General features: G+C 60.0%; 1 protein-coding gene across 1 annotated transcript; it reads right to left on the bottom strand.

Moving 5' to 3' along the window:
* Positions 1–411: 411 nt before the first annotated feature.
* ONECUT3 (one cut homeobox 3) lies at positions 412–18643 on the bottom strand. Its single transcript, XM_070413868.1, has 2 exons — positions 17476–18643; positions 412–701 (listed from the first exon to the last, which is right to left on the bottom strand). Exons 1-2 carry the CDS (start codon positions 18641–18643, stop codon positions 412–414), a joined length of 1458 nt encoding a protein of 485 aa, XP_070269969.1.
* Between the last annotated feature and the right edge of the window lie 2673 nt (positions 18644–21316).

Raw genomic sequence — 21316 nt, 5'->3', positions numbered from 1 at the left:
ATTCTGAAAATTCCTTTTCTTTTTTAAATACCCGGTTTATATGTCTAGTATGTGCTTCTTGACCCGCTTTCGGGGAGGACGCGGTGAGCCCTGGTTTTTCCCAAGGCCCCTGTGCATCCTAAATGGAGAGGGAGCTGGGGATCCCTTTCCGTCACCCCCCACCCTCGGGGTGGGGATGGTGGAGGGCTTCCTTTGGCCTGGAGGGGTGGGACGGAGGGAGGAGGGGGGCCCTTTTGTGCACTTGGGCTGAGGGACGTGCTGCGTCCCCCCCCCCCAGGGTGTGGGAGGCCCGGACTGCACCCCCTCCAGGTGGCCCCAGGGGCGGGTCTCCGGGCCGTCTGGGTGAGGTGGGAGGTGCGGGAGGGCAGCGCCCAGACCATGGACGCAGGGAGGGCGCGGAGCTGGGGCGCCTCACGCCTTGGAGAAGGTGGCGGCGCCGGCGGGACCCCCGGGGGCCGCGCCGGGCTCCTCGGCCCAGCGGTTCATGCAGCGGCGCCGCGCGTTCATGAAGAAATTGCTGACGGTATTGAGCTCCAGGCCGAGCTGCTGCGAGATGGTGACCTGCATTTCCTTGGACGGCCGTTTGTTCTCCTTAAAGATGGCGATCAGCGTGCGTCGCTGCAGGTCGGTGAACACCAGGCGCTGCTTCTTGGGCTGCAGTGCGCGCTCCTTCTGCTGCTCCTGCTCCTTGCGCTTGCAGGCTGCGGTCCACGGCGGGCGGGCGGAGACAGCGCCACCGCGCGGCCGGGTGGGAGGAGACAGGCAGCACCGGAAAGACACCGCCGAGCGCAGAGACATCAGGAAAGCGGACATGTGGGAAGCACGGAGAGATGGAGACACAGCAGGGGGGCAGGACCGAAAGAGATGGGGAGACAGAAATGTCAGTAGGGTGACATGGAAGAGACCGAGAGGCAGCGAGAAGGTGGGGCAGACATACAGGAACAGAAGAAGGGGGGCAGACAGTCATGGGTGAGGAGACAAGGACACGGGGCAGGTAGATGGGGTGGCGGGGAGACAAAGAAGGGGCACAGCGTGAGCACACCTCTACAGGCATGGGCCACCACCCTCCAGTGCCGCTTCTGCGGGCTAGTCCCGTCCCCAGCTCATATCCCCAAACCTCTTGCCCCACCCCCGCCAAAGGCTCCCCACCCCAAAGAGTGCAACAATTGGTGGTGGTGGCTTCCCTCCCCCTTCTCCAGCCCCCCCCCGCCCCCCCCCCCCCCCCCCCCCCCGCCGCAGTGCACACCTGGAGGATGTTGGGGGAAATGACTTGGAAATTGAATTATTTGCCTCACTGTAGGTGGGCAAAAGAAGCAGTTAATTAATAGGTCCTCGGGGTGAGTCACAAATCCCAGTAACCTCCCCCTGGGATGACGGGCAGTCCAGTTTTCAGGACTGTCAAGGTCCATGCCTCCTTCCCTGGGCTGTCATCGGAGGCCTGTCCTACGGGAGGGACCCGCTATCAGGCTACCATTGGCGTCCACAGTCCGATTCCAGTGTCTGAGCTGCCGCTCTGTCCTGCCTCCCCCGCTCTGCTCCCCCCACCCCCCATCGGCAGGCTGAGACCCAGGCTTGGCCTTGCTCAAGTGCCCAAGGGAGCTGGGAGGATGTGAGGATGGGGGTAGGGTGGGGGCGGGACCACCCCTCCCTCTCCTGGGCCACCTGGTGCAGAGCAGGGAGAGGCTGCAGGAGGCTGCCTCTGGCTGGCAGATGCTTGCAAAGGTGAAGCAGCAGCAGCTCAGGGGTGTGGAGCAGAGCTGGCACCTGTGGTCTTCCCCCCGCCCCCCCCCCCCCCCAGCTCCTGAGGGGACTCCTTCCTCAAATGCAGTAGAGTAGGGGCCAGTGGGTGGAGAAAACGGCTCTGTCAGCCTGAGTGGGCTACCTCCACCTAGGGCCGGGCTCGCTTACAGCTTCAGCGCAAACACTATCAGAGCCCTGATTTCTCTGCCACACACAGTCCGGACTGCAGGCAGCGAGAGTCCGCCCCATTCCGCCTCCACGTGAACGCCACGCCCCCAGCTACTTCCCCAGCAGTGGCCACTGGTGCAGGCTGTCCCAGCAGATCTCTACTGCCCGCCCCGCCCCGCTGGGACCACACACTGAGCTCACTTTTTTGGTTCCAGAACAGTGTGAACCAGATCAATGTCCGCACACGTCCATAAAAAGAGACGAATGTTCCTTGTGCTATGGCTCAGTTCTCAGGGACAACAGGTTCTCCATGTAAACTGACACACCACCGCACGCCCTGTCTCCCTGTCTGACCTGGAACTCATGACACTTCCTATTGGCTGTTTCAGGCTTTACGATTAAATAAGAGTGATGGCTGGAGCTCACTGGACATTTTAGAAAAGTTTCTAATATGAAAGAGAGAGAGAGAAAGAGAGAAATGGTAGGAGGTGAGGGGGATGGTGATCTCAAAAGAAACAGACAGAACAGGGAAAGCTATAATTAATATTCTCGGAGCGGTGTGAGAAAAATACTGTATCCACGAAACAGGAACAGGATGGTGTTCCATAAAAAAGGATCATGGAGCCCTGGCTGGTTTGGCTCAGTGGATGGAGCGTTGGCCTGCGGACTGGAGGGTCCCAGGTTCCATTCCAGTCAAGGACACATGCCTGGGTTGCGGGCCTGACCCCCAGTGTGGGGTGTGCATGAAGTGGCCAATCAATGATTCTCTCTCATCATGGATGTTTCTATCTCTCTCTCCCGCTCTGAAATCAATAAAAATAACTTTAAAAATAAAATAAAAGATCTACTCTCTCCCTAAAAAGAAATATTTTTAAAAAAAGGATCATGGGAGGGTCAGACAATGTGCTAGGATATAAATATATACTATAATGGCTGGAATAAAATCAATGTAAGGATTGGAACATACAGTTAAGCAAATATCCCAGGAAACAGAACAAAGCAGGCGCAGAGATGGAAAATAAGGGACAGGTAGTAAAGTTAGGCGATGAATTGAGCAGGTTTGGCATTTGGTCAAGAGGCAATCCAAAAGTAGAGGGAATTGTCACATAAATAATGAAAAAAAAAGAATGCAGGTTTGAGGGACATGAGAGTCCAGTTTAAAAGAGCCCATGAAGTGCTCAGCTCAAGGAATGAAAGAAGATACTCCTTCTGACGTTTTATGACCCAGAAAAAAGAGGAGATTGTAAAAGCCCTGAGAGAGGAAAGCCAGATACCTTACAAAGGACTAAGACTCAGAGTGGCCTTGGACTTCTAAAATACTAAGAGCCAGTGGGGTGATGCCTTTAAAATTCTGAGGGACAGTTATGTTCAGTGTGATATTGTATGGCCTGCCAAACATCAAGCATGACGGTGGGAATAAAGATACAGTCAGACAGTCAACGTCTTTCTGAGAAAGATGCTGCAGGATGTGTTCCATCAAAACAAGGAGTTAAATAAAAAAGGAGGAAGGGATTCAGGAAGTGTGGTTCAAACTAGGAGAAAGGAAAAAGAGGTCCCCAAACAAGGCGGGGAGGCCGAGAAGACAGCAGGACAACTGCACCCAGGGCAGGAGGGAAGCCATACCCAGATCAGAGCAGGAGCCACCAGAGTGTGTAGGGGAGATGACCCAATATGTGTGGGAAATCCCATTGAATTGTTTTTGCATTTTGTTGGAGAGTGTGGGAAGAATTTGTGACTGACAATTATTAACTTGTGGAAAAACAAACAGTTGTGCAGGAAAGGAAATGCAATCCCAGTATTCCAGTTGTCATGATATTCACTGAAATCATAATAATGTTAATACTGAATATTGATTTAGGCAAAATAATGCATTTGTAACTATATTGAAAAGCTGACAGGGGGAGAGGGTGTGCTATGAATATGGAATGATGGTGAGACAAATCCAGGGGATGAATAGGGTAATACATAGCCTTCTATATATAAAACAAAGGAGAAAGAACTTAGGTCCTTTTTTTTTTTTATGTTCATTTTTTGGAAGGAAGTGTAAGGAACTGCTTGACCTCCCATCTCCTCCGTCCTGGGTCATGGGAGGGGGTCTCCCATTCTTTCAAAGGGGCAGCTGGGTCTCAGGCAGCGAGGCCGGGGAGGGGGAAGAATCAAAACAGCCCCAGGACTTTAATCCCTGTCTCTTCCATCCATTCGTTTACTCACTCACTCAACATTTTACTCACAGATTCGTCATACATTCACAGTAGGAACAGAGATACAAAAGCTCCTCAGAAAGCTCACAGGAACTCTACATGTAGCTTATTTTTTAATCCTATAATAATCCCATAAGGCAGGGACTTTTCTCCTTCAGTGTTCAGAGAAGGCGAGCCACTTGCCCAAGGTTGCCCAGCAAGCCAGGCAGGGTGGAACAGAACAGGACTCAGGGTTGACTAGCCCAGGCAGGAGGAGAGTGAAGGTGTGGGTCGCTCCTTTCCCACCCATCTCCCCTTTGTCCAACCAAGCGCCCAATGGGTGCAGAGGCCGGGGGAGGGGCCTGGGGGAAACAGAGTTGTGAAAAAACTTCGCGTTTTGTCCATCACAGCAAAAAGAGGCTCCGTTCACCCGCCCCTTCCTTCCCAGCGTTCAATCTAATTACCGCTCCTCACAGCCCCAATCGATCCAGGCTCCAGTTGGAGCTGTTTACCAGAGCAGCTTTGTCATCCTTTCCATCCCCCACAGGCCCCCTCGCCAGCCCGGAGGCCCCTGCCAGTGGCCCCGAACGCCCCTCCATCAGCAGCCTTCCTGGCACTCAGGATCCTTCCCAACAGCCCGAAAGGCCACTGCCGTTCCTGTCCTGCCTAGGGCAGCCCCAAGAAGGGAAGAGGCCCTGGGTATGAACCCCTTTTACGGAAGTAAAAACTGAGGCTGGGAGAGAAGGACTGACCAGGAAGCAGGCCAGGGGACGGAGATCCACCATGAGAAGTGTTGGGCTTACCCGGGGCACCAATCACCAGTCTGGTTGTGCTGCCACTGTGATGGCCACCCCTTCCACAAAGATCTCCACTGGGGACTGCCACCTGCACCATATCCTCGACAATCACCTCTACCTGCACCCCTTCTCCATCCACCATCTTCTCCACCCTCAGCTCCTTCACCATCACCTCCTTCCCCACCACCTGCACCCCTTCTATCTCCATTGCATCCTCCATCATGACCTCCTCCACCTTCAATGTCACTTCTTCCTCATCATGCCTCCTACCATCGCCGCCATCACCTCTCCACCATCACCTCCATCAGTATCAGTACTTCATCCCTCTCCCACCTCCATCCCTTCCACCACGATCACTTCCTTCACCATCAGTACCCCTTCTACCCATCGGCTCCTGCACCTCCACCACCTCCACCATCACCACCATCACCTCCATCAATAGCATCACCTCCATTTCCATCACCTGCGCTGCCACCACCTCCCCTACATCACTCTCGCCTTTTCATTACCACCATCAGCTACTGTGTTTCCTTCACCTCCATCACTACCACCTGCACCAGCACCTCCACCACCATCTCCTCCATTATCTTCACCTACATCACCAAACACCACCATAGGGGCCACCTGGAATGTGCCCAGCACAAAGGGACTCAGCCTGGGGTGGGGGGACAGGGAGTGGCCCCAGACACAGACCTTCACCACTAACTGCGGTTGCCATGACAGCGGGTGGAGGAGCCAGCAGGGTTTGTTGGGGGAGTTGGGGCATCTGACACCATCTGGGACCCTGGGCAAGTCAATCCCTTGCAGGGCCTCAGTCTCCCCATTTGCAAAATTGGGGCACTGCCTCCTTCAAACATTTTTCAGTGAACATAGCTGCTCCAAGCTCTCCCCACTTCAGTGAGCAAACCCCACCCCTCCACTCAGTCACCTCTCTGTCCCCACCTCTTACTGCTGCCCCTCACTCCATGTCACATCGGTCTCATCCCTGGCATGGCCCCACCTCAGAGCCTTTGCCCTGGCATCACCTCTGCCTGAATCTCTCCCCCACATTTCTTTATGGCTTTCTCACTTCCTTCTAGTCTTTGCTCAAACATCTCTTCTGTGAGGCCTACCCTGACCCTCAATTTAATATGCAACTTCCCCCCGCCCCACACTTTTATCTTTTTGCCCACAGCACTTACAACGCTCCACCCACTCTATCCAGAGGCCCCTCAGTGAGGGTTTGGGTCCCAACTTTCTCTCCCGACCACCCTTTGTGACCCCAGGGACTCAGAGCCTGGTGCTAAGAACCTGGTGCTAAGAATCTGAGACCCTCGGATCCCAGGACATCGGTGCCCCACCCCAACCTGCCTCCCCCTCTGCTCCAAGTCTTTTCAGAGGCCGGACATGAGGAGGGTCTGGGGCAGGCTCCTGGGCAGAGGCTCTGGGAGGATATTAAAGGAGACCCAGAAGAGACGGAGACCCCGTTCTCAAACCAGCCCCGTCACCCAGGCAGGGCGCTAACCGGGGCCTTTCTGCAGCACCTGCCCCGAGGTTCCCGACGCCACCGGCAGAGGGCAGCCGCCCTGCACCAGCTCACGCAGGAGCGGCGGGGCCAGGGCCTTAGGCCGGCGTCCAGGCCGGGGCCAAGGAGGTGAATCCTGAGACCCTCCAGTTCCAGATGAAAGCCCTTTCGTTTCACACCCCCTGGGACTTGACCCCACAGCTCCTCTCTCTTCCTGCTTCCAGCCTTTCTAGAAAGTTGCTGGGCTCAGCAGACCACCCCCACCCACCAGGACTCCTCCAGGGGCCCAAGGAGGAGCCAGGCCCCACCAGCTGGCGGATTGTTGTCCCATGTCAGCTCTCTGAGCGGCAGTTTCCTCAGCTGAAAAATGGTCTTACCCATGGCCTCTGTCTTGCTGGGCTGTGGAAAGGGATTTAGTTAGAAAAGTCCTGAAGATCCTGGTGGGACTGGGAGGAGACCCCAAGCTCCTAAGATTCCCTGGGAGGATCCTGGCTCTGGGACCCACTTTCCGGGAGGACATGAAGTTTCTCCCCCTTTCAGGACAGGCCTCAAGCCTCAGCACCTCTTCTGGACTCTTACTGGAGGGAGGAGGGATGGAGAAACTGAGGTCAGGAGCCGGGGGGTCGGGCTGCCCCAGCCAGAGAACTCTTACACATCCCTCAATGCCCTGCAGCAGTGGCCTTTCCCCCAGGAAAACCTTCCCCTCCCCCTCCCCCATCAGAGCTCCTGCTCCCTCCTCGGGGACCCCCCAGCATGGAATCATTGGCAGGAGGCTGCTGGCTGGGTGTTTGTCCAATGACTGATGCTCCTGGTGACACCCCAATTCGGGTAGTGTGACAGTAAGGGGACTCAGCCCAGACTCAGGACCCTGCTAGGGGGGACCCAGCTGGCCACTGCCCTGGGAGCACCCTCAGCAGGGAGCACCCTATCCCCAGCCAGTGAGGGAGCAGCTGGGCCTGCTGACAGGCAGGGGGAGAAGGGGAGCCCAGATTCAGTCACTCCTCAGTGGGTTAAGCAGAATCAGGTCTGCACCTCAGGAAGCTGGGACCCATCCTGTTCACCCCCATCATCTTCTGAAAGACACCGTCTTCTTCTCCATCCTCCCCCTCCTTCTGCCTGCTCCTCTCCCATTACTTCTCCCTCTTCCCCTTCCCTGTCCTGTCCCCTCTCCCTGCCCCCCTCTGCCTCCCTCTCCTAGATGGTCAGTCGGTCTTGTTCCCTCTTCATCATCTCCTGCTCATCCTTTCTATCCCTGGCCTTGAGCGGACTGAATGTGCAAGCATCTGTCTGTTCCTGGTCTCTGAGCGTGGCAATGTGGGGCTGCACAGGGGCCTGGCTGGCTGAAGGGCAGTATGGACATGGGTGTGTGGTGTTCTTGGCTACAGGCTGTGTGTCCACACGTGTGTGAGCCTCTGAGTAACCGGGACAACCTGTGACGGTAACAGGGGTCATCTAGGCGGGACAGAAGGGCAGCAGCGTGGGGACCTGGAGGGACGATGGAGGGAAGAGGCCCAGAGCTAGGGGGAAAGCCCTCGGAGCTGCAGCGCCCAGTGTGACAGGTGATTGAGGCTGGCCTTGGGACACAGTGTGACTGTTAGACAGGAGGGTGCAGTGTGAAGACTAATGGTGTGATGTGATACACCTGGGTGTGACATGGTGACATGGGGTGGGCGGAAGCCCTCTATGTCCAAGTCCATGGGATGCAGGCTGTGTCCATCTAGACCCCCTCCCCCAGGACAGGCCCTGTCTGCCGGGCTCCAGGCAGCTGCCCACTCACCCCCTGGCCATTCATGGTCAGCAGGGATGGCAGGCCTGGGCTCCATAGGCAAAGTGGCCTTGACACACACTCTATGGACATCAGTTTCCTGGTTTATCAAGTGAACACAGTGACCCATGACCCTGACATCCTTGTCTATAAGTGGGGTGACAGCGGTCTCACTGTGCAGGGGTCATGAGATCTGTGCAGTAAGTGCTGAATGATGGGACCCTGCAACCTCTTTCTTCCTTCCTCATACATTTATCAATCTGGGTTCCCGAACAGGCCTCACTCAGAGCAGCAGGGGTGGGGAATGGAAGTGGAGTCCGGGTGGGGAATTTGTGGGGGGAAGATGTGAGCAGGCCTGGGTTCTGAGAGACCTCCATGTGGGGACAGACCTGGGCAAGGAGGATGGAACTGGAGACAGCTTGGGTGTCTGGGACAGTGGGGTGGGGGTGGGGGGACAGTAAAGTCAAGGGGAGGAGAAGAGACATGAGCCAGAGTGGCATTAGGAAGATGAGCTGCCCCACCCCCACCCCCCGCCTACAAGGCTGGGTTTGACAGGGAAGGACAGCAACAGGATGGTGTCCCTGAAACTGATGATGGAGCACCTGAGTGATAGTTCTTGTCCATCTGTGTGGTGCTGTCTGTGCAGAACTCAAAGCAGCAACTGAGCATTCTTGTCTCCGCCCCACCCCCAGCCTTCCTGCCCCAGTGTCTGTCAAATGGGGCATAAAGGGTGGGGGTGTGGGAGCAAGAGCTGGAGCTGGCTGTCCCCTCCCCTCTGGCCACCTCCAGTGCTCAGCTCTGGCTTCACGGAGCAGACAATTCAATACGGAGCCCAGTCTCCGGCTGGGATGATGACCGGTTTCCTTGGCGACGAGTCCCGCCCTGGGCCACCAGCTGCCCAGCCCCAGATGTGGGGAACATTGATGCCTTCACCTTGTGGCTTGTCCCACTGGGCTGAGCTGCCCTGAGCATCCTCTGCTGGCCTCCCCAGGCCCGGGAAGGTGGGTGACTAGCCCAAGGTGACACAGAGCTCACTCTGAGGGGGGCCTGGAGAACGTGTGCCCACCCTCTTTACCCACACCCTGCACCCCTGAGGGAAAGGGGTTCCCATGAGTGTGTGTGGGGGGGCAAGTCAGTGCCGAGCCAGGCCCTTGCCCTCCGATGAGGACCCCTGGAGGCCCTGGCAGCCCCTCATCTGTCCCCACTCCGTTCCTGCTGCCTCTCCACTCTCTGTCTCCTCCACTCCCCTGCTAGCTTGGCCTACACCTCCCTGCCCAGCCTCAGCAGGTACCTGTGCTGGGCTGGAGCCCAGCCTTCAGAGAGGCCCTGCCTCCCTCTCTCCCTCCTCTCCCCCAGATGGGATTTTAATGGCCACATTTTCGAATTAGTTCTGAGCCTTTCAATGACTTATCAGGAAAATAAGTGTTTCCACTGGACTCTGGGCCACCCCTCCTGGGCCTTCATCTGGAGGTTGTGCCACCAGGTTGGGGGCAGGGGCGGCTTGGAGACTCCTCCCCCAATTCAGGCATAGTCACAAAGGGGCAACCCCCCCCCCCCCACAGCTTTTTTTAAAAAATGTTGAGAAGTCACAGCAGCCAACAGTTGGAAATGAATTTGAAAAAGATGACAGGAAAGAACCCACTGATAAGAAAAAGAGCAGAGAGGCCACCACAGAAACCAGGGTTGAGGGGCACCCAGCCTTTCAATAACCGAGAAACAAAGGCACAGATCAACCCACATGCAGAATGGTCCCCGTCACAGGTGTTCGCCACAGCCCCAGGGCGACGAAGAATCCCTGGGCAGGACGGTGGCTGAAGAAAGAAGGAAACGGACAAAGAGAAGAGTACGGGGCAGCCGGCAAGAAGGACCTGGGGGCGCTGTCTTTCCTGATGTGGGGTGTTCTGGTGTCTGGAAGGGAACAGAGTGGACTCTCTCTCTCTCGTGTGTGTGTGTGTGTGTGTGTGTGTGTGTGTGTGTGTGTGTTTCTGCAAGAAAAGGAGAAGGAAAAGATTCAGTGTAACCTCTTTCTAGGAGCAGAAGGAGCCTGGAGCCTGGAGAATGTGTGAACTTTAAAAAGTACTACGGCGTTTTTAAAGTGGGGACAGAAGAAAGGCGGAGGGAGAGAGCGGAGGCTTTGTCGTTGCTTTTACTGCGGGGTGGGGTGGGGGGGGCGGGGAGCCTTTTTCTTTATCCACTTCCCGCCCGCTCTGGGCTGGGGAGTCCAGTCTTCATCTGGGGGACGGAGGTGCGCAGGGGATGGGGGGGATGGGAAGCGATGCGTCCAAGGTCGTCCGCGTGCAGCGCCGGCCCGCCCCGCCCTGAGTGCTACCGGGACCCCACCGCCTCCGCAGCCCTCGCCTGGACGCCTGCGCTGCTCGCCCGACGACGATGACGCTTGGAGTGCAGAGCCCAGCGCACTGAGACCACCGCTGCCCCGGGGCCCTGGGGAGCTCAGCCGGGAAGGAGGCGAGACCAAGGCTCCCACCGGGTAGGCTGTGGTTCCCCCCGCACCTCCGCGCCCCCGACCGGATTCGGGCGCCCGCTGAGGATTGCGTTCTCTGAGCGTACACCGATAACCCTGAGGTCCGAGGCCTCGGATGTGCGGGGCAAGGGGCCGTCTCCTTAGCCGGGCTGCGTGCACCCAAGGTCCTGCCAGACTGCGGAGGGCGGGTGCACGCTTCCTTCTTTTGGGTTTAGTGTCCTCACCTCAATTCGCCGAGCATCACTCCCAGCCTTTGTCTTAGGACCCTCCCTGGCTGGACTCCAGGGTGTTTCCCCAGGCAATTCGGGGTAGCTTTCTCCTCGTGAGGGATACAGGCACAGACATCCGCCCCAACGCCTGCGGGTGCGCAAGGGCGCCTGGAGAGCCCTGGACCTCGCTGTGGCACGGAGGACCTGGAACCAGGTCCCCTATCCACCCACTTCCGTCCCTGTGGGCTCATGCGACTCCCTCCCAAGCCCTCAGCGCTAGGAAGTAGGGTCAGACAGCATCTGCCCAGACACAAGGAAGAGGTGGTCCTGTGGGCCCACCGCTGGGGCCCAGGGATGACTGACTCCCAGTTACCAGCGCGGGTCTTGGGGGAGTTCTTCCCGGTGCCCCCAGACCCGAGCGCCCTCGAATATGCCAGACCGGGCCGGAGGGTGGGAGTGGGGGGTGTCCTCAGGCGGAGTCCGGGCACGCTAGTCCTGGTGTGAATGTGGGCGTGTCCATTTGCGTCTTGCACCGCTCTCCTTGGCCATCGCGCCAGGCCTGGACCCCTCTCTTTGTCCTTACTTCTGTCTGCTGTGAGTCTGTGGCCTTCTGCGCGTGGCTCCGCAGATCTGAGGGGCGCCCTCACCTCCCCTACATCTGCTCACAGGACCTAGAGTTCCGTGGCAGGAGGATCCCGTTTCCTAGCCACACCCACATCGGTGCCTACCAGGAAGAGGGGAAACTGAGGCTGCAGGTGTTCTGGGACTGGAGGAGGTCACGTGGGTCTCCCAGGCCAGCCTCTCCCCTTCCCCACCAGCACTGCCTTCCTTATTGATCAAGGGCCATATTTAATTAAAAACTTGATTCAAACGGCCTGAGCTCCCCAGGTTCATGGCTACATACAAAGACACCAGCTGCAGGGGCCCGGCCTCAATCCTTACAGCTGCTCTGAGCTCCCCCAGCCTGCCTGCCAGGTTCCACTCCTGGGCAGTGCCCTTCCACATGGCACGGGGGAGGAAATTTGGGTTTTGAAGGCTGTGGCAGGAGCTTGCTTCACAGCCTAAGGGCTCTGGGAGCCACTGCCAGGAAGCCAAGCAGAGGAGGAAAGAGCTTCAGCGTGATCATAAAAGGTCCCCTGCAGGCCGGCCGCTAGCCCAGCAGAGGCGGAGAGGATGCCAGGGGTGAGAGTGGAGCCTGGAGACCAGCAAGGAGGCGGCAGTGACAGGAGATGGTTATTCAGACTAGAGTGGTGGTGGCTGATAGGGAGGAAGCACAGGAGTGGGAAAAATTAAGGAGGAGAGTGACTGGGCCTTGGTTGGTTCTAGGACTTTATTCCTTCAGAATAAAGAAGCCAAAGGTCAGCTCCAGCCCCTTGCCCTACGGAGGACCCCCCAAGACTCGGCTGTGTGCTTATCTGTGAAGTGGGGGTGGCCATCCATTTCTCTCTCAGGAAGGAAGGGACTAACGCTGGCCCTGGGCTCGGAGAGTGCTGCACTTTCAACTCTGGGTCCAGGATCACCCTGAGGGTCAGGCATCCGGGAGGGAGTGGCCTGGAGGAGGGGGAGGCTCACCAGGAAAAGCATGGGGGTGGGAGCGATCCCGGTGGCTTGGAGCTGGAAGCGGGCAGGGGAGGGATAGAACCTGGTCCCCACACACTCCCTGAGGGCCTCTGGTTGGCCCCTGGGGGATGGGCTCAGGAGGGCCCACAACCCTGCCACCCACAGGAGAGCTCTGAGGAGCACAGGCCTCCCCAGCTCCCACTGTCCACTCGACCAAGGGTCACCCGAGTTGTGAGTGTAAGAGCCTTGCTACTGTCCTCACCTCAATTCACTGAGCATCACCCCCAGCCTTTGTCTCCACTGGGCTACCTGCCTGTAATGCTCCCATCTCTGCAGGAGGGGGGAGCCTGAGCAGCTCAAGCTGGGCTTGCAGCTCCACCAGACTGGGGGGAGGGAGGGGCTGCAACCCCTGGCCCCTCCTTACTGCTGGGAGCGGGGTCTGCTCACCCTCATGCCAGAACTGGTGCCACTTCTCACTGGGCATGTGGCTTTGGCAAATCCCTTCCTTCCTCTCAGCCCTGGCTGCTCGGTGGGCAAAATAACCCCATTTGGCTTAAAAGGTCATTCTGGATGATTCCCTCTCTCATTCTTGGTGGGGGCACTGAGAGACAGGGGGAGGACTTCAGCACCCCAGTAGGCTCCTCTTCTTCCCTCCCACTCTGTATGAGGGGGCGAACCCTGGGCAGGTTCTGCAGCTGGCCCCACCTAGGTCTGTGGTCTGGAAGTAGGGGACTGGTTTTGGGGGAACCCATATGGCTCTGGCACACACAGCCCCAGACCCAGATTCCGCCTACTCAGTGCATCCCCGTGAGGGCCTACAGTGTCCCCTCCGGACTCCAGGCCCTTTCCAGCAGCCCCTGACTAGTCTCCATGGAGCCAACAGAGCCCAGGCTGCTGAAGGAAACCAGGACGCCCCCAAGATGAGAAGTGGGTGTGAGGGGTGATTACGCAACATGGCCTGAGGCTCTCCATGGGAAACTACCCTGAGGATCTCCAGGGGAGAAGGGGAGAAGGTTTGACTAGATTAAACTCAACAAGCACCTGCTAGCTGGTATCTGATTCTGTCCATTTCTCAGATGAGGAAACTGAGGCTCAGACCCTGCCCAGAATCCGTCAGTGCTGCAGCCCAGGTGAGTCCCTGATCTCTAATCTAAGCTCTCTGCTGGGATGACTTTTCCAGGGGGTGGGGTGGGACGGGAACAGGCTCTGAGAGGTGTGGAGGCCCCCTTGCAGTTCAAGTTAGATTTTTACCACCCCCTCCAGCCCTCCAGCCCTCCTGACCCTGTCCACTGCTCTGCCCACCCACTGCCAGCCCTGATGTCCACCATCACTGCACGGGCCCCCATCAGCAACTTGGTTCCAGAAATGGCTCCCTCCCTACATCCGTTCCTCCCACGCTGGCCTCTGTCATCCCTCAGCGGCTCTGGGCTCTGGATTCACCAGTGGACCTAGGAGGGGAAGGCGAGGGCCCTTCTTTCAATTGCCTCCATCTGATATTTTATTTTATACATATTTTTTTCTGATTAGTTACAAAAAATATATTTTTTTTCTCCGGAGTTGCAATTTAAACAATATTTGAAGCCCGCCGAAGCGATCGACCCGGCAACGGTGATGAATTAGAGACGGTAATTCGAATTCATCGACCGCCCCGCCCCTGCCCAGGAGCCTGCTGCCCCTCCCCCAGCCCCTCTCCCATAATTACTGTTGGAGACGGAGCAGGGAGGGCTTCGAAGAGGAGGCAGCAGAGAAGCTGCCGGAAATCGTAGGACCCTGGGATGGGAGGGGGGTGAGGCCCCCATGGCAGTGGGTTTGGGGGTGCTGTAGGACTAGCCTTGCCGGGACTAGGGGGTCCTAGAATCTAAGAATGTCAGACCCAGAACCTGGCTCCCCTAATGCACACACTTTACAGATGGGTAAACTGAGGCACGCAGAAAAGGCAGGTGGGGGCGGGGGGTGGAGTAGGGGGGTGGGGGACCCTGAGGTCTACCTGGTCAAATTCCTCGGGTGCCTGCAGAAACAAAGAAACCACCCTCCCCCCCTCGGCTCCTGATGCGGGAGAGAGAGAGGAGGGAGGGTGGAAGCAGAGCCCCCAGGCCCTGTGGACCCCACAATCTTGGACCCTCATACTCTCATCTCCCCTTTTCTGGGTCTCTCTCTCTCTCTCCCCTCCCCCCTCCCGCTCTTGGTCTTTCTCTTTTGGTCTCTCCAGTTCTGCCTCTTCATGTTCTTTCTTTGTTTTTGTCACCCCGCTTCTCCTACCTCTGTGTGTGTGTGTGTGTGTGTGTGTGTGTGTGTGTGTGTGTGTGTGTCTGCCTGTGTCTGGTCTCCTTGCCTCCTGGCCGCAGTATCGGAATCGGACACCCGGACGCGACGGCCCTGAGCCGGGCAGGCGCGCGGGCCAGGCTGGGCGCAAAGCTCTTGATTCTCGGGGCCAGGAGGCCGCGGGGAGGGCGAGCAGCTTCGCTTGGCCCGGGACGGGAAGAGGAAGGGCGTTGCGTTCTCCCTGCCGGGGTTTGAATGTACGGAGGAGGAGCGGGTGGGGGCACCTGGGGCTGCCCCCTGCGGGGCTGCACCTCCAGGAGGGGCGTGCGCCCCGTCCCCTCCCTCTAACTGCCGGGATTTGCCGCCACTTAACCGCTTTCCATTTGCCCAGCGACCGGAACTAAAGGCCTCTGTGCGGGCCGGTGCTAATTACCCCAAGCCCCCCCGCCACCTCGAACACCCGGCCCGCGCCGCCGTGTAGACGCGGCCTCGAGGGCGCCCGAGGTGCGGCAGGTCCCGAGGGCCCAGGCGTGCGGACCGGGAGGGTCGGTGGGGTCCCCGCGGGGCGAGGCGGGAGGAGTGAGGGGCACTCCCGGCTGACGGTTCATTATCCCCACCACCCAGCGCGGCCAGGCCCCGCGCTCACCCTGTCCGCTTCCCGCAGGCGCCCTATTCTGACTCTCATCTCCCCAAAGCGGAAACCGGGGCTCAGAGGGGCGAGGCGGCTGCTGGAGCTGCGGCGTCAGGGAGGCCGGCCGCGGCCTCGGTTCCCGCATCTGTAATTACACGGGCGGCGGGAGGGTAGCCCAGACTTCGAGTCAGGACACCGGCCACTATTCCCCCCAAACCCCCAGCAGCGGCACCCTCTACAGGCCTTTCCCACCTGCGCTTTGTCCTGAGGCCCTGGGCTGTCTTTTGGGCGCCCGAAATATGAGACTGAGATACCGCTAATGGGCCATGGTAGTTACATAAGGTGACAGTGAGAAGAATGGGAAGCGGCGTGTGTCCTCTGGGATGCACCCGTATTGAACACCATGTCCCCAAAATATATGCGCTGGGGAGGAGGTGCACGGTGGCCAGTATGGCAATCTGTCAGGCGCCACGTGTTGCCCATTTAACAAGTGCCCCTTAGTAGCTAATGCATTTGGGAGATACCTGTGGCCAGAGCATGGGGGGGGGGGGGGGCACGCGCGTGTGTGCCCGTGTGTGCTCTCTGCTGCCTGATGTCACCTACTCTGTGCACAGCAGGCTGTGGCTGTGCTGATATGACTGCGTGTCCCCTTCAAATACCCCCCCCCCATCATTGCTTGTGTCATGGGGAGCAAGGCAGAATGGGTGCTGCCCTTACACAAAATTGTCCAGGTTCCTGAGACCATGTGTAACATGTCACAATAACCTCTCCACACACTCGGTCATCAGCCACATAGGAGGGTTGATTTCCCCACTCCCCAAAGTGGAGCATCTAGGGAGCCCAGAGGCGGCTCAGCTAGTCACCTCACGCTGCAGAGGGGGAAATGAAGGCTCCGGTGTGGGTGCAGACTCCCCAGTTGCCCAGTATGCCTGGGGGGGGGGAGGAGTGAACATAGGCCCCCTCTTCCCAGCCCCCCTGTCTGGGAGGGGCACAGCCAAGGCCTCCCTCCCTGCTTGAGGGGGGCCTAGTGTAAGCCCTAGCCCCTGCCATCCAGCCCCGCTCGCCCCTGTGCTCAGAGAAGCCATCGATCCAGCAGCCTCGGCTGCTATTGTCCCAGTAGCTGGAGCGTCTGCAGCCCCCTCCCCAGTGTGGCCGGGGGAAGACCACCCCTCACAGGCCAGGCCCCTGGAAATGACAGTGGGGGTGCTTTCCTGCACCCCCACATGCACCCAAGAGAAGAAGGCTTGGTCAGGCCACCTCTCTGGGGACAGGTGTGGACCCAGCTGTTGTCAGCTGGGAGGGAGGAGGGAGTGGGGTCCCCAGGGGGGGCTGGAGGCTGAGTGAGACAGACACAGAGGCTAAGAGACAAAAAGAGTGACAGAGAGGAGAAAGAACGAGGAGGGACAGGAGAGAAACGGCGAACAAGCAAAAAATAAATAGATATCAGGTTGTGCCGACAGAGAGAAGGTAGAAATAAGAGAAACAGAAAACAAAAACAAGAAAGCAAGGCGGGCAGGGGAGTGTGCACCCAGGCCAAGAGCAAACGCTCCGGCGGCGACAGGCAGGGTGTGAAGGCCTCTCTCTGGACCGCAGGACGAGGGTTCCCCGGGCCTCCCCTCCCCCGCCGGTTCTCCTGTGACCTTTGCCAGCGGCCGGAGATGGGGAGGGGGCTATCGATCGCAGAGGCTGAACCACAAAGATGCGCGCGCTGGGGCCAGGGGCTGAGCTCCAGCCTGGCCCTAGCCGCCAGCGCGCCCTCACCCCGCGTGCAGCCCGAGCTCTCTGCCCCGGGGCTGGAGGCACAGCAGGGCCTGTTCGGGAAGAGGAGAGTGGCACCCCGAACTGACAGCCACGGCGTGTCGGGGGCACGGCACCCTTATCCCCACATACACACAATAATCGGCCCTGCAGGATGCCTCAGGGAGCCTCGCTTCCCGAACGGGCTGGGCGGATGGCTATGGGCGGGCGCGGGGGAGGCGGCACAACCCCTTTCTCCCTTTGGCGACGGTGCAGACGGGCAGGGGCGCAGATCACGCTCTAACCTCTTGCCAGGGAGCCCCGAGCTGGCCTGAGGGGTGTACGGCCGGGACGTGGGGAGGGAGGCGGCTGCGGCTGCTTGGTTCTGGGGAGCCCAGAGCCCGCGTCCCGGGGCCGGGCGGTGTGCGCCGTGCTCCTACCTGCGAGGCGCAGCGCCGACATGCGCTGGAACTCGGGCTCCTGCAGCCACTTCCACATCCTGCGGAAGGTCTCGCGGCCCGACTTGAGCTTGCTCCACGGCTTGGGGTTGCGCAGCAGGTCAGAGAGCGTGCCCTGCGAGCGGCACAGGATGCGCTGCGCGAAGATGGCTTGCGGGATGCTGTAGCGTTTCAGCTCCGCCGTGATGCGCTGCGCCACCTCCTTGGTGTTGATCTCCTCGGCCGCCGCGCCAGCCCCAGGGCCGCCGCCGCCGCCTGGGCCGCCGCCGCCCGCGTGCGGACCGTGCGCCCCGGCCGCCGCCAGCCCGCCCAGCGGCGCCAGCAGCCCAGAGGAGCCCCCGCCGCCCGCGCCGCCGCCGCCGCCTCCTGGCAGCCCGCGGGCCAGCGCATCCTCGGCGCGCCCCAGCAGCGCGGCGTGCGGTTCGAAGGCGGCGGGCGGCAGCAGCTTGTCCCCGGCCAGGTGACCCGGAGCGCCGTAAGCGGCCAGCGGTGGGGGCGGCGGCGGCGGCTGGGGCTGCGGGGCCCCGTGCAGAGCGGGCGGCAGCGGGTTGGGCAGAGGCGACAGCGGCGACCCCATGGCGGGCAGCTCTTTGCCGTAGGGCCCGTAGAGGTGGCCCACGGAGGCGAGCGCAGCGCGCTCGTCGCGCATGAGGGTGAAGCTGCCGCTCACGCTGGCCGCCAAGCGCTGAGGCGGGGGCGGCGGGGGCGGCGCGGCCGCCGGGTGCGGATGCGCGTGGGGGTGGCCGCCGTGAGCCCCGGCTACGGCCGCGGCCGCCGCGTGCTGGTGGAACTTGTCAGCCACAGCCGCGAGCGGCGGCAGGTGCTGCAGGGGCGTGAGCGTCGTGTAGGTGCCGCCCAGGCCGGGCGCCTCGCAGGCCATGCCCATGGCCGGGTGCAGCGGGCCCGCCAGCTCCCCGCGGAAGTCGGCGCCGCCGCCCGCGCTACCCGCGCCGCCCGCGCCCCCGGCACCGCCGCCGCCGCCGCCGTCCAGCAGGCTCGCCATGCCCGCTACCAGCCCCGGGCGCCCGGGTGCCACCAGACCGCGGTGCTGCGTTGCCGCCGAGCGCGCGTGGCCCGGGCTCAGCAGCTCGCCCGCCTGCGCGTGGGCCACGCCGTGCAGGCCCCCGAGGCTCTCCAGGCTTAGCTCCATGCTGGGCCGCCCGCCCGCCCGCCGCGCGCTCTCCTCAGCGCCGGCCCGGCGCGCTCAAGACCGCTGCATGGCCCCCGCCTGCTCCCCGGTGGCTGCGCGCGAGGCTGCCTGGCTGCGCGGCGCAGGGCCCGGCCTGGCTGCGAGCGCGGCCACCAGGATGTGGCGGGGGATCGGCGGCCGGCAGCCGGGCCCGGGTCTGACGTCAGCGCCCCCGCCCACCCACTCCCCTCGCCGCCGCCTCCCGCCACCTTGCTCTCCGCCCTCCCGGGTCCCCTCGAGCGTCAGGCAGGCCAGAGTGGGCCTTCTGGGGTCCCCTGCCTCTGCGCGGCCTCCTGGGGGCCGGACTTACCGGGGACAACGGGAGGGGAGCTGGGGACAGACTCTAGCGAGTTGGGGTTGGGGCCTCCTCTCCGGGTCTCTGTTGCCGTGTCCCTCCCCAGAGGGTCCGGAAGAATACTTTCCTGCCAAGCACGCCTGAGTCCATCTCAAGGGAGTGTGGTGGGGCTGTGGCTGATAGGTGCCTACGATCCCCTGCCCCCCCACAGCGCGCACACCGACCCCAGGAGGCGGATCCCCCGCAAGTTCAGCTCCCTCTATCCACACCTGCGCGCAGGGAGCCACGGCCTCTCACACTCTCTCTGGGGAGCAGCGGTGAGGAGAGGAGGGTCCTCAGATCGGTTCAGGCCTATTTGCTGGAATGCATGGATCTGCTCCTGATTGTGGGCACCTGGTCCTCAGTTTCCTCAGCTGTACAATGGAGAACCTGGCTTAGGGGGTGCCAAAGGCCCCTCCCAATTCCAGGTCCTTCTACTTGCTTCCTCAGGGTGGGAGTGGCTTGGGGCTCACCCCTAAGAGCCCCTGTCCTCCAGCACAAGCCAGTGGAGGATGCATCTCCTTCCTGCTTCCTCACCCACCCTGCTTCAAGCACCCGCTTCCCCGGGGTTTCTCTTTTGGGTTGCGGGAGCAAAGACCCTCCTTTTCCTCACCACTTGGAGACAGGTGAGGCCCAGGGCCCCCAGGGACTGGGCGAAACTGGGGGGCCTCACACACTCAAAGACACTCACAGGTGATCCCTCCAGTGGGGTCAGATGCAGGTCAGAAGGGGGGTCTGGAGCGGCCAGACCAGACCCCAAAGGATGCTCCCATCTCAAGGCCAGAGTCTTAGGTGAGGAGGGAACCCTCAAACCAGCCCACTCCCCACTTCCCCATTACATCTGCCCCCAGGGGGACCTGTGCTCATTTTGGAGAAGAGAGGAGGGATGGTAAAGCTATTAATGCCTCTGCTGGAATCCCCCCAGGGACCCCACCCCCACCTTCAATGGGATCCCCCACCCCTGTAGTTGTGGCTACACCTTGGGGACTTGATTGTTGGCACTGCACGTCTGTGCAGGGCCCTTTCTGTGTCTGTTTCCTTTTCCTGCTTGCCCCAGTTGAGAGCAGGGCACCAAAATGAGGACCTTCTCTGTGGTCCAGGGAGTCAGGAGGCCAGGTGAGCCGGCCCCTGCAGGGGAGGTGAGGTGTTGGGGGTGGGGGGTGAGACACCAGACAACAGAGTGGTCAGATCCAAGTCCTGGGGTGGGTAGGGCTACGCTCCCGCCTAGTGCTGAGGACTCAGCCGGATAGTGGCTGCCTATTTCCCAGGCACACACGCTCTCCTCCCCCAGCCTGGAGCGGGAGTCAAATCCTCTCCTGTCTCAGGACCAAGGCAGAACTGGTGGTGGGAGGGGGATAGGGAGGGTTCCCCCTTGGTTCCCATGTTGTGTCCAAGTGTGACACTGGCCCCAGGTCATGGGCATTTCAAATTCATGATTTGGATACAACTTCAGGTTATTTGTCATTGCACCCATCTTCCAGGTGGGAAAACAGAGGTAGGAGAGATGGGTGGGTCTGGATAATTGAAGACTCCCATGCAGATTTCAAGTCGGGGTGGGGGTGGGGGCAGATTCTGGCTTTGCTGAGAGTCCCAGCCTGGGCGCCCCCATCTGACCCTCCAACCATCACAGATACAGATCCGTAATTAAAAATATTCGTGGGATTTAAACATCAGTCTCATAACATGATCACATCCCAGGCCCAGAAACTGGGGATCAGGGTCTCCATGGCTGAAAAGCAAAGGTGAAAGCTGAACCCCCAAATGTCAACAGAGGGGTGCTCCCTGGGGGGTCACGGTCATGCAGTCTTTTGTGCCCTTTTTATAGTCTTCCAGCTCCATGATCATTTTCATTTTCATAACGAGCATTGTGGGTTTCCTAGTCCAATAAGGAAAGCGTCCATTTTGAAGGAAGAGAGGTGGACTAGTGGCCGTGAGGAGTCCCCTCCCTCATGCTGCCTCAGGACCCCCTGAGCTCCCAAGTCTCCAACAGGCTCTCTGGACCCTGAGAATCAGCTTCAGGCAGACGGGGTCTGGCTCCCACTGGGAGACTGAGCAAAATATTCCAACCTCCAGAAAGAGAGAGGGAGGTGGCCCCTGGAACCAGAGGACCAGCTTCCTCGCCACCGGCCTTTTAGTAATTAGTAAAATAGAATTGAGCCTGCCAGGGGGCGGGCTGGTGGCTGGAGCCTGATCGATTTTGAATCATTAGGCAAATTGACGGCCAGGGAGGGGTGAGCTGGATGGGGGCAGGGTGCCCCCCATTCTCGACTCTCTGGGGACCTTAGTCACCATGGGGGAAG

This window comes from Myotis yumanensis, unplaced genomic scaffold, assembly GCF_028538775.1.
Source record: "Myotis yumanensis isolate MYYU_CA2020_CCGP unplaced genomic scaffold, mMyoYum1.0.hap1 SCAF_5, whole genome shotgun sequence".
In the NCBI taxonomy this organism is placed as follows: Eukaryota; Metazoa; Chordata; class Mammalia; order Chiroptera; family Vespertilionidae; genus Myotis; species Myotis yumanensis.
Note: the sequence above shows the minus strand (reverse complement) of the source record. Positions and strands in the feature narration are given on the sequence as shown.